Source organism: Limanda limanda, chromosome 4 (genome assembly GCF_963576545.1).
Source record: "Limanda limanda chromosome 4, fLimLim1.1, whole genome shotgun sequence".
Classification (NCBI taxonomy): Eukaryota; Metazoa; Chordata; class Actinopteri; order Pleuronectiformes; family Pleuronectidae; genus Limanda; species Limanda limanda.
Window position 1 is genome coordinate 26142618 of NC_083639.1, and position 12302 is coordinate 26154919.

At 40.2% G+C, this 12302-nt stretch overlaps 1 protein-coding gene across 1 annotated transcript; it reads left to right on the forward strand.

Annotated features, from left to right (window-relative positions):
• Positions 1 to 3865: 3865 nt before the first annotated feature.
• pnp4a (purine nucleoside phosphorylase 4a) lies at positions 3866 to 9457 on the forward strand. Its single transcript, XM_061070326.1, has 7 exons — positions 3866 to 4069; positions 5260 to 5423; positions 6201 to 6304; positions 7570 to 7745; positions 7928 to 8118; positions 8775 to 8854; positions 9139 to 9457. Exons 1-7 carry the CDS (start codon positions 4047 to 4049, stop codon positions 9289 to 9291), a joined length of 891 nt encoding a protein of 296 aa, XP_060926309.1. The 5' UTR covers positions 3866 to 4046; the 3' UTR covers positions 9292 to 9457.
• Positions 9458 to 12302: the final 2845 nt, after the last annotated feature.

Below are 12302 nucleotides of genomic sequence, written 5' to 3' on the forward strand. Positions count from 1 at the left end.
CTGACGCGCTCAGGTTTCTACACACGTCAGCCCGAGGGAGAGTTTCACTGTTTGTCCCACTCGCACAGAGATCTGATCATCAAGAGAAAGAAAGGACATAGCATGAAATCTGTCATTTATACAGAAAACAATAATAACAACAGAGCAACACAAACAGTGAACCATAACTTTGAGAGAGAAAAAGAACCCAAGTATTGAATTTTGAAAATTGAAAAGACCTTATTGGAAAGTCTTCAATTCTTTTTTTTAAAGGGGTTTTAGTTGAGGACGTCTTAACAGTCAGTTAATGGAATAACAATCAGCCCATAACTCTAGATGAAAAATCTCTATATTGGCTCAGTTTCTGTCTAAACCCCAAATATAAAACTAAGACATGGCAGCTCCCCAAAAGTGAAGCCAAATTATGTGGATTGCCCCCTGGTGGCTGGCAGCAGTATATATATTATCTCAAAGATGGTTTCTGTCGTTTTAGGTTTTTCTTATAACATCGATGTTTGTTCTTAATCAGTTATTTGATGTCACATGTCATGATTGACAGCTGAGATTGTCTCACGATTGGTTAAGTGCAAAATGTAAAAGCAGAACCTCGATACCATGTCTCCAGTCTATGAACAGAACCTCACAGATCAGAGGACGAATTGTGGAGAGGTGGCAGTTCATCCTCCATTTGTTGAGATATTTCAGTCTGAGTTGGACGAGCTAGCGGCTGCTCACAGGACCTCCCTGCTCTCATGGCTGGAGGAAATCGGTTTTCTACCACATGCTACCACCAGCGTGTGACGGGTCACAGACAGGACTCATAGAGGTAAAGAATGAACAGCCTCCACCTATAATAGGTCAGTCAGGTCCAAAAATGCCAAAGACGCTAATGACATTTTAATGGACGCGGTCAGATTGTTCACAATTTGACAAAAGGTGAGGGAATGCAGGAATGTTGACCATTCAGCTAAGGGTTAAACACACAGAGGCAGCAGCTTCCAGAACAGAGAGCAGCAGAGAAATCCTGGAATAAATCGGTGAATTCAACATGTGATGGGAAACGTTCAAGTCAGATGACACAGATTTGTCTGAGACAGGAAGAAAAGATCATTTAACCCTGATCAGATTTCAGCTTTTGCCAAATTCACGACTGAGTAACTCCACGCAGAACCAATAAGGCCGAGTCTGAAACTCACTGCAGTTTAGTTGGAGTAGCTGCTCTTTTATTATTATCATTTGACCAAAGCTTTTATCCAAAGCAACTGATATAGATCTTTAAACATGTCCACTTTGTATAGAATAGATAACAGACACCAGCATGGGGCCCCCAGATGTAAACAGGGTAAATCTGAAGCGCAGTTAAATGCTCGACCTATGAATCCTAATTGAGCCTTTTGTTGTGCTTAGGACCAAATTAGCTAAATGCTAATATAAGCATGCTACCATGATACATTATTGTTTATATTAACACATTGACAAGTTTGTGATAACCATCTTAACATAAGAAGATGTAATGTGAGATGCAGCGGCAGGACCGGCATTGACAAATCAGAAGTTTGGCAAGACTGGCAAGTTTCTGCCTTTTTACCAGCACTCTGGTCATTTGGCTGAATGTTGGGCCACAGGAAGCGGAAGTTAAAAACAGGAAGTGACAATAAGGCTGTATTTGTTCAGACATTATATATTTTATTAGGCTAAAGTTTAGATTTTTATTTTGCTGTAATTAATAGGGTAAGGGGTTAGGGTTACAATTTGTATTTGTCCCTTTTGTTCTGTGTCTAGTTTGGTTTTGTCGCGTCCGTTTGTTAGGTTGCTTTTGTTGTCACTGCTTAGGTTAAACAGCTCACACACACACAACACACACATTGCACGTGTCAATTTAAAATACAAGAAACTGCATAAAGAACTCAGACCGAGATTCTGTGATGTTGTCACAGACTCACTGAGCAGGAATTAAACTCACAAAAATATATACAATAGTGCCGTATGTATAAACAAATATTTATTCTGTGTAATGTGAGAAAGTTTCTTCAATAAATTAAAACAAATCGTTGTGTGTGTGTGTGTGTGTGTGTGTCTCTAACCACCAGCTGTGCTCTGTTCATCAACCTGCTAACCAGCTTCCACATGGCTCCTGTTAACACACACACACACACACACACACACACACACACACAAACACACAACTCACACATTGCACGTGCCGATCTAAAAGATAAGAAACTGCATGAAAAACTCAAACAGGCATTAATCCATCATATCCTCTGTCGTTACAATATAATTTTCACATGAAACCTTGTGTCTTTAAAATTTGACTTTGTCTTATCTTTCAAAACTAAGTCAAACTTTATTCCTGCCTCAGAAATGTGTGTGTTGATGGATTCTGCAGAAACAAGCCACCGTGGGACAGTGAAGAGGAAAGAGCGAGAGCTTCACCTCCTGCCCGGTTTGTCCCCGATGGTCCGACTCCGGCCCGGCTCTGGTTCCCGTCCATCAGTCCCATGAGTCCCATTAGAGCAGCAGCTGATTAGAGCAGGGCAGCATGTGAGGTGTGTTACCGGTCATGAGACACAACATGGCTGCTTGTTAAACGGCCGCATCTCTGCTCTGATTGGTCGCGACAAAGTTCAGACGGACGAATTTACCCAAACTGATTTTGAAACAATTTCAATTTGCAGGAGGTTTCTACAGATTAAAGTAGATGTTAAAGGCTGGTTTGAATCTCGAGAGTTGGCGACGCGTTCATTCAGGTGGTTGGAATTATAAGTAAGTTTAGAACCAGTGACGTGCTAATGCTGTAACGAGCTAACGACGAACCTCAGAGTTATAGTAGAGAAATAATCCAGAGAATAACCCGTGTAAAACAGCAAAGAAATAGTTTCTCTTATTTACGTCGCATAAAAACAAAAGATGATACAGTTAATAATGGATTGATGTCTGCAAACTGTGGCCTTATCCACCTCACACACACAAGAACAGCATAGAAATGCATCAAATAATTCTTCTAATAAATGTCAAACCTAACTTTCAAGGTGAGAGGAGACAGTCATAGTGATGAACCTACAGGAAATCATCCAGATCTCCAGCTTCCTTCAGCTTTACAGGGTTTTATGATGAGTTTCAGTTCATCCTTCAACCATCTGACTGCAGCTCTACTGTTACGGCTCAGGTCCGGTTCACATGGCGTCGTTTTCAGCCGCAGCCGCAGAACCAAGCGACGAAATCTGAAAACATGAACAAATAGCTGCACATTTTCAAAATAATGTACAGGTGCAGTGATTTAAGTTGATCAGTCCCATTAGATACACATAATCATAGTTATGTACCTGGGAGCCTGTTTCCTCAGCGAAGTAAAAGACTGATCTCAGCTCAGCTTTTCAAACCATGACCTCAAAACGTTGTGCGATTGTGTGACGGTTTGTCTGTGTTGTGTTTACTTTTTTCCACATCATGTAAAGAACACTGTATGCATGTGGATATGTTTCCTCCTGTACCTATCTCTGTGAAATCTTACTTATCAGTGTGTGTGTGTGTGTGTGTGTGTGTGTGTGTGTGTGTGTGTGTGTGTGTGTGTGTGTGTGTGTGTGTGTGTGTGTGTGTGTGTGTGTGTGTGTGTGTGTGTGTGTGTGTGTGTGTGTGTGTGTCACGGTACTGTCAGTGGCGGGGGCGTGACACAAACCAGACTCTGCTCACACACACAAGAAATCCGGTTTAGAAAGGAATCCCAACACACACACACAGACACACATTTCCACTACACTGCGGCTCCATTGGCTGCAGCTGATGAATGGACGAGTTGTTAACCAATCAGAAGCATGTGACCAGTAAATATCTTGGCCGATCAGCATCAGCTGTCCGCACTTTGCCTTCTCCTCCTTCACACACACACTCCCACACTCACTCTGTGAAAGAGGCTCGTCTCTGAAACACACTCACACGTTAGTTCTGCTTTATTTTCATCCACCGCAGCTTCATCATCATCATCATCATCATCATCATCATCATCATCAGCAGCAGCAGCAGCAGCAGCATCAGCAGCAGCATCAGTCGTCTGCCAGTCGTCCATCATGCACAGCAAAGATCACATCAGGTAAGAAAAATCTGTTTTATAACTAAGTCGTGTTTTATGGTTGTTGTTACTTAACTTAAATCTGTGGCTTGTGACTCTTTGAAACATCTTCGAAGATTTAAAGTCAAATGTTTTCCTTTATCTGAGGCCACAGAAAATTATTCAGGAAACCACAAAGAAAACGGAAAGTTTGAAAAAAGACTTATATAATATATATAAATATATATTTATTTCCTGTCACTCGTGCTGCCTGCCAGCCTGTGATCCTTCAGCTGAGTCTCGTGACTCCACCGAACATCTCTGACTCCTCATAAAACTACCTGGAGCACTCAGTGTTATTAAGTTTTATGAACATACAAAAGAGTTTTTATATGAAGGTACAATGATAGATAGAAAAAATAAGATGAAGGGGAACAAGTGAGTGACTGTTAACAATCTAACTGATAAGAAAAATCTATTTCACTTCTACATCAATGTAGAATTTATGATAGAATATGTTATAATTCAGGTATTTTAACGTTCTCATTCCATAACGTTCTTTTAATGAAGTAATCAGTTTCTATATAATCTCAGGAGTTTGTTTTTATAATCTAAGGTGACTAAAGATATATGTGTCTATCCAATTATAGCATCTTCATCATCCATATCGAAATATCTCCCCATGTAAAATAATAAGTGGTTGTTGTTTTGTTTTAGATTGATTTAAATGAAATATTTGGATCGCTCAAGGAGGAAGAGGAGGGTGACATTAATTTTAACTCCACAACATTCTGTAGAAAAATGTAAACACAGGTTTTTCTCGAATAAAACATTTGATTTGTTATGTTTTTGTAACTGCCCCAGAAATTAAAAAGACTTGTGCCATATTTTTGCAAAATGTAGGAAAAAAGGAGGTTGATATAAAAGTACCACAATATATTTTTGGACAAACATTTTTGTATTTTTCATTTCACTGTGTTCACTGAAAGTTGTTTTCCAGAAATATAAATATTGTTAAATTACTCCCTCTGTTCTCAAACAGGCTTTTTGTGGATGCTGCATTTAATGGCTTCACTGTACAGGTCTTTGAACCGAATCTGATTATAATCAATCAAATTTCATCTCAAAACACAACGGAGACTGAATCACCGGCAGCGTGATGCTCCCTGTGTGACACGCATCCCAATAAATGATTTCCTAAATAAGTGGTCCTCTCTGATCCTTGTGCGCAGTCATGATGAATACCAGAAGACAGCTGACTGGTTGATGTCTCAGACCAAGCATCGCCCCCAGGTGGCGATTATCTGTGGGTCTGGACTGGGGATGCTCGCCGACACGCTCAAGTGTCAGGACTCCTTCGCTTATTCTGACATACCAGGCTTCCCTCAGAGCACAGGTACCCTGCAAACACAGTGTCACTTATTAAATACTGTTGTTACTAATGGTGAGAATGTGGTTTGCTTTAATTCAAAGCAGCGCAGAGATGATTTTTACAGATTCATTGCACATGTAATTTATGTGATGATTTTGTAACAGTGATTGTGTTGTATTTAAAAAATGAATTCCTTAAAGAGCTATTATCAATGGGTTTGTTTTCCAACATCTTTTACTATGAACTGATAATTTCACCCTTTCTGATATATATTTTATTATTTATCGATTTATTAATAGGTTTTTATTGTTTAGTGACCTGATTTAATTAAATGTTCTCGTGCTGAATAGTTTTATCCAGTTTCTCCTATTAACGCTGTTTCTTCAAAGTAATTTGTGAATAAGATTATGCCTTTTTCTTATGATGTAATTATAAATATGGGCACACACAGCTCTGCTCACAGGCAGCCCACCAGAATACCGAATATCATCTGAGCGGCAGGATAAATTATGGATTGGAAAAACTTTAAATTAAATAGACGACAATCAACATGGGGTTGAAATCGATCTTAATGTGTACTTGTCTGCTCAACGTTACTGAAGTCATGAAACGATTAAACTGATTAAAGCTTGTATAGAAATTGTTAGGATGTGTTAGCCTAGCTTAGCACAAAGACAGGCAATGGAGGGAAACTGCTAGCCTAGCTCCAAATCATAAAAAAGCTAAATCCAGTTTATAACAACTCTATAACTGTTTGATTTAACTTTCGATTTATTTGTAAACCTCCTGCATTGATTTCAGTTCAGGGTCACGCAGGACGACTGGTATTCGGGGAGCTGAAGGGGAAGACGTGTGTGTGCATGCAGGGTCGCTTCCACATGTATGAGGGACACTCACTTGCCAAGGTACACACACACACACACGCACACACACACACACACAAATACAACCATGCTACAGGCTCCTTGTGAGAAGCACATTAACCACATAACCACATTACTTAACTCCTAAACCTGGAAATATCAAAGAGGCCTTTGAAGCAGAGCCGGACGATATCCTCACTTTATGCAATTTTCACTCTCAGAAACTACAACTCAGTTTTTATTCGACTGTTAATCTACATGAGCTCAGAGTTCAGTGTTTCAAAAGTTACGAGATTGTTTTCATTGTGCTTCTTTGTTTGGAAACAAACACTGTTGTTTACCAAGTTCTAACAGAGGGGAAATACATTTTTACGGAAAAACTGTGAAACTACATAGTGCACCATTTCAAGGTTTTCCCGCATTCAACTATTACAAAACAATGACACACACAAATAAAAATAAAACACTATTGGGAAACACACACACACACACACACACTTACAGTCAGCTGATAAAGAAGCTCAGTCATGCAGCCTTAGTCCAACACACGACTGTAATGAGCAGCATGAGACTGAGACACAATGCTGCTATTGTTTCCTTCTATATAACACACACACACACACACACACACACACACACACACACACACACACACACACACACACACATGAAGTGGCTCTGTACAGATGCTTCCTCACAACAAAACTGCTGAATGGACACGATGTTAATCAGTGCTCATGAACAGGAAACAGATTCTTTGTCAGCCGCTTAAATCCCTGAGTAATCGTAGAATCGTAGTTGTGTTTGGGTTTGATGTGACACAGGGAGGGAAACAGGAAGTTTGAGGTCCGGAAATGACGTCGTAGGGAAATGATGTCGTTCGCGGACCAATCACAGCCAAGGGCTCTCCATGGGCTCTCCGACATGAAGACGGACAGTTAGAAAAATCAGAGGTTTACGAAAAGCTCTCCGAGGCGCTCGGAGAGGGCGTTCCACGACGGATAGGGCGGACTTATCTGTCCGTTTTAGAAAAGACGTACAAGCATAAATTGGCCTTAAGAAATGACTGACTGAGATTGTTTTTACATCTTGAAACATGATTCAAACATTATTTTACCAGACACATGAACTCTATGCAGCTTTTCTTGTTCACAAAAAAACCTTTGTTGGCATCTTAAAGTAAAACTTGAAAAACAAAACTTTGAATTTTAAAGTGTCTCACTGATTTGTCTTTAACTTTAAACTTGAGAGCTGTCACGTGATGACCGTGGTTATGACGAGACGCCTGTTTGCTCCGTCCCTGTCAGACAACGTTTCCCGTTCGGGTCTTCAAGCTGATGGGGGTGGAGACTCTGATTGTGACGAACGCAGCCGGCTCATTGGCTGATGGTTTCAATCCTGGTGACATCATGATCATCAAAGACCACATTAACTTCCCGGGATTGGTCGGCCTGAACCCGCTCAGTGGACCTAACGACGACAAGTGAGACGCATTTACATTGGTTTTCTGTTTGTTTTTTCATCTTTTGCACATTTTTAATTTATCGTTTCCTATTGTCCTTGTGTTTGAATTTAGTTGCCATGGCAACAACGTATCGTTTTCTGCCGTTTTATTGTTGTTGACAGTTCGGTGTCAGTTGCTGATCATGATTCTGTTGTTGACAGGTTCGGCCCTCGTTTCCCAGCCATGTCAGGTTGCTATGACAAAGACCTGCGTTGCCTAGCGATGGATATCGCCAAGCAGCAGGGCGTGTCCGGCTTCATGCAGGAGGGCGTGTACGCCATGGTGGGAGGGCCCAACTTTGAGAGCATCGCTGAGGCCAGGCTAATGCATCGGCTCGGGGTGGATGCTGTTGGTACGACACACACACACACACACACACGCACACCCACACACACACACACACAAACACACACACGCGCAAACACACACAGCCTGAGGTCCTGTTAGTGCTGTTAGAAGATGTAATGTTCATTCAACGTCCACAATATCAGACTCCTGAACACTTGTCTATTTAGCTTTTGGAAAAAGTGGTGCAACAACAGATGCAAAACCAGAAAATATTTTTCCCAGTTTGACACAATAAGTTTCTTCACATTTACCACACAGTTGAATCCAGCTGAGCTCATACCTGTTTGGTAACAACAGTATTTAACCAAACTGTCTTTCTTTGATGAAATATCCGGCAGCAGATTCAGCCCAGAGCTTCTTCTATTAAAAATAATAACTGCGGAAAAAATCAATCTGCTCTGATCCTGGTGACTGCAGTTGCTCTCTTCTAACACACCAGTGTCTGATGGAGTTGTAGAGTTGCTGACGTCATCATTTTATAATCCAACTGATCATTTTGTTATGTGAACTTGTCAGATGTTATGTTTGTCACTTGCAAACATTTAAGTTCATCTCTTTTTAGACAATACGTCCATTTTTATGATGGTTTAAAAATATGTCGTCATCAGTATTAATATTGTCATCAGAGCTGATGTGACCTGAGGTTTTCTGTTGTTACAGGTATGAGTACAGCTCCTGAGGTCGTCGTGGCAACTCACTGCGGTCTGAGAGTCTTTGGTCTTTCTCTGATCACCAACAAGGTAAATGCACAGTTAACACGGATCAATGCCTTGATCGGTTACATTGGTTTATTCGATTGATGAATTCTGATCAAGCTGCAGGATACAACTGATCAATACAGCTGATAAACTGAATAACAATATGCAGAGGTCAATCAATCCATTGGTTTTACTTATTGTTTGTTTATTTGGTTTTGACGGGATGGTCGGTCGATTGATTGATTGATTGATTGATTGATTGATTGATTGGATTGATTGATTGATTGATTGATTGATTGATTGATTGATTGATTGATGTGTGCCAGGTGGTGAAGAGCTACGAGGACTCTGAGAGCGTGAACCATGATGGCGTCCTGGAGGTCGGCCGGCTGCGTTCTCTCACCGTCCAGCTGCTTGTGACTGAGCTGATCAGCAGGATCGAGATCAATAACAACGACGACTCCAAAAATGTTGTCTGAACACACACACACACACACACACACACACACACACACATTCCCGCATTCCCGCATTCCACTATTACAAAACAATGACACACAAAAAAAAAAATACCATTATTGCGAAACACAAACACACACACACACACACATATTGTGTATATATTTATTGTATTTACAATATTTTTTAGAGCTTCCTGCTGTTGGTTTTTATCATCCATATTTTGTATCTTTTCTGTTATAAAGAATGTATTTATATTATCACAGTGCCTAATAATACTAAATCTGAATGTAAGTATATTAATTTAAGACATTTTTAACCCAAAGATTAATATAACAGCCATCACTGTGTCTGATGGTTCTTGAATTCAAAAATAATATATGACACAAAGATTTTTTTTGTGTTCTATTGCACGTTGTTCCTGTTGAATTATGGAACTTTATTTTGTAAAAATCACCAATTTATTGATCCATGTTAATCTGAATAAAATATTTGCTTCCAAACCCTCGGTTTCCTGTTTGTGTTGATCAGCTGATCTGCAGCTGAGACGAAACTGCCAAATGGAAAATAATAAGTAACACTTTAACTAGAAATGGATACGAAACACTCGGTTCACATGTTCACGCCAAAGACAAAAAATATACCAATCGGCATATTCTTGATGTTGTGTATTTATATCTGCTTGAGTATTGCACAGGCACAGATACATTTAACAAAAAACAAACAAGGGCTATCCAAACTTTCTCCTGTCTAACTTCAGCTCTATTGGTAGGCAACAGCAATAAGGGCGGGACAAGCTGGTAACACAGATCATAGAAATCCTCTGGCCTTTTATCTCCCGGTCTCCCAGTCCCACAGAATCCACCTCCTCCAAAGGATGCAGCCCCTGGATTGAGACACAGTTTATGGTTCATGTATAAACGTTGGCATGGCAACCAACTTAGCAAACCAAAGTACAACATATATTTAGATTTCCGAGAAGTGAGCTACAGCAAAGAACAAAGGGACCATTCATGTCTAGCCTACTAAATGTAAACGTAATCTAATCAATAGTTGCAGAGATGTGTCACTCAAGTTCATACATGTAATCTCTTTTGCATTGTTTAGAAAACCAGAAAACTTTTCGTCCTGAGGACTGAATCTGGGGATTTTCTCAAATAGTTGTTTAAAACAGAAATATCAAAAACAGATGTATCAAAATAAACAAGCTATGCAAACAACTTGTAATGCACAACATGATTCAACAATGACCCGTATTCATTTCCTGTGTTATTTCATGCATGGCTGGGTGTTTCTTTGCTATATTATCCTTTGATGATATAGAGCCGGAGCCTTTAGGTTATCAAAGGTGCCTTCCTCCTTCATGAGAGCTGGATTCTGAGACACACCGAACTCTGGCTTGTTCCTGTGGAACACAGCCTGGGTCCTCAGCATCAGAGGTTTCAAAGTCAGAATCAAGACTAAGAATTGCCTCCTCACTTTTCCTCATCCTGTTCTTCATGCCTGGCTGTTGTAATGTTGGTGCTGAACAAAACCCATGGTCCTAGTCGTATAGTGATCCCTTCTATCTGTGGCCTAGTGTACAAAGGTATGTATAGACCTTCCAGTTGTGCCAGGTCATGGATTCATTTGAGTGAGACAATGTGGCAGAACATATGTTCTTGCAAATGAATTTCATAGGCTGTTAGCAGTAAAAGATATCCTTTGGACTTTACTGATTATGGAAATTTTATTGAAACTCAGTTTGGACTTTTGAAGTGATATAGGGCCATACAATAAAAAGTCTAGTATTGGTTGAAGGTTTTCATTATATTGTCTTTCTGCTATATCTTTGTTTGTACATTGCGTCCTCGTCATATTATTTATTGTAGATGAATGTCACTTTATTTTATCAGTTAGTGACAGTGTGTCCCGAGATGGGCTCTGAGATAGTCACTGTCTATTGCTGTTTGTTCGCATTGTGTTGCTGCTTTTTCTGTTGTGTAACAGACTGTTATATTCTGTATCGGTTGTAAGAATGAGTTTGTCACCCTGAAGGATTTCCTGTCACATCGTACACGAGGATCTGTCTCATTTAGACGCGTAACTCCAAACACGTCTTGTCCTCGTGCTACACAAAAAGGAAATATTATCCCTCTTGCGACATAGACTATAGGTGGTGTCCAGGACTCGAGTTCACATGAGAGATATTTTGGGGGGGGGTGGTTCAGCGTACCACTTGGTATAAACCCTGTTATGTGTATTACAGGTTTCCCTTCTTACACATACATCACAGACTGGGATGGGCTTCACCTGAGAAATAGGTTTCGAAACATAACAAGTCACAGATTGTTTGTTTATTTGTTGAGCCAACAATAATAAATGAATAAAAAATAGTATGTCCCCAATTTGTTATGTCCACTTTTCAGTTAGATCATAATTACCATCCCATATACTCCTTTCAACACGTCGCCTTCGATGGGGTTTCACTAATAGTGCGGCTGATTTCTCATTGATCGACCGTCCTATATTATCAGTTTTCAGAATAATGAACCTTTATCTCCGCTACCCCTTCAGCATTGCATTGCTCATGCACTGGAAGGCTGTGTATTTTAATTCCTTCTGGCCTAAGGACAATGTTTTGTAATGTCTATTGTTTTTCGCATACAATCAATCAGGTGACACCGCTGTGTAACTGGTTTTGTCACCGTGAAACCCCATACATTAATGACAATTATTATGCCTATTCCCCATAATGTCCCCTTTCTAACTCCTCTCTTCTCCTGACGGCCCTTCCTCTAGATCTGATCCTTGTTCCCTCTGACTTTCTGCTGTAATCTCTTCATCTGTGTCTGTGTCTGAGACGTATTATCTTGTCCAACTGTTTGTGGCAGTGGAGCTTTAGTGATAGGATCTATTTGTAAAGCTACGATTGACCTTTATCCTGCACATATTCATCCTTCCGAGATACTCAACTTCGGTTTGACAGAATTGCAGTTAACTTTATGAGCCCTCTTTGCACGTGACGTCAAAACCGCCAGAGAGCCATTCT

What these genes read in the sequence shown, in the direction of transcription:
- pnp4a (XM_061070326.1), top strand. Translation starts at nt 4,047, where the DNA reads ATGCACAGCAAAGATCACATCAG. An exon ending in CACAGCAAAGATCACATCAG is followed by an intron (nt 4,070 to 5,259) that starts GTAAGAAAAATC and finishes CCTTGTGCGCAG; the next exon opens with TCATGATGAATACCAGAAGA. An exon ending in AGTGGACCTAACGACGACAA is followed by an intron (nt 7,746 to 7,927) that starts GTGAGACGCATT and finishes TGTTGTTGACAG; the next exon opens with GTTCGGCCCTCGTTTCCCAG.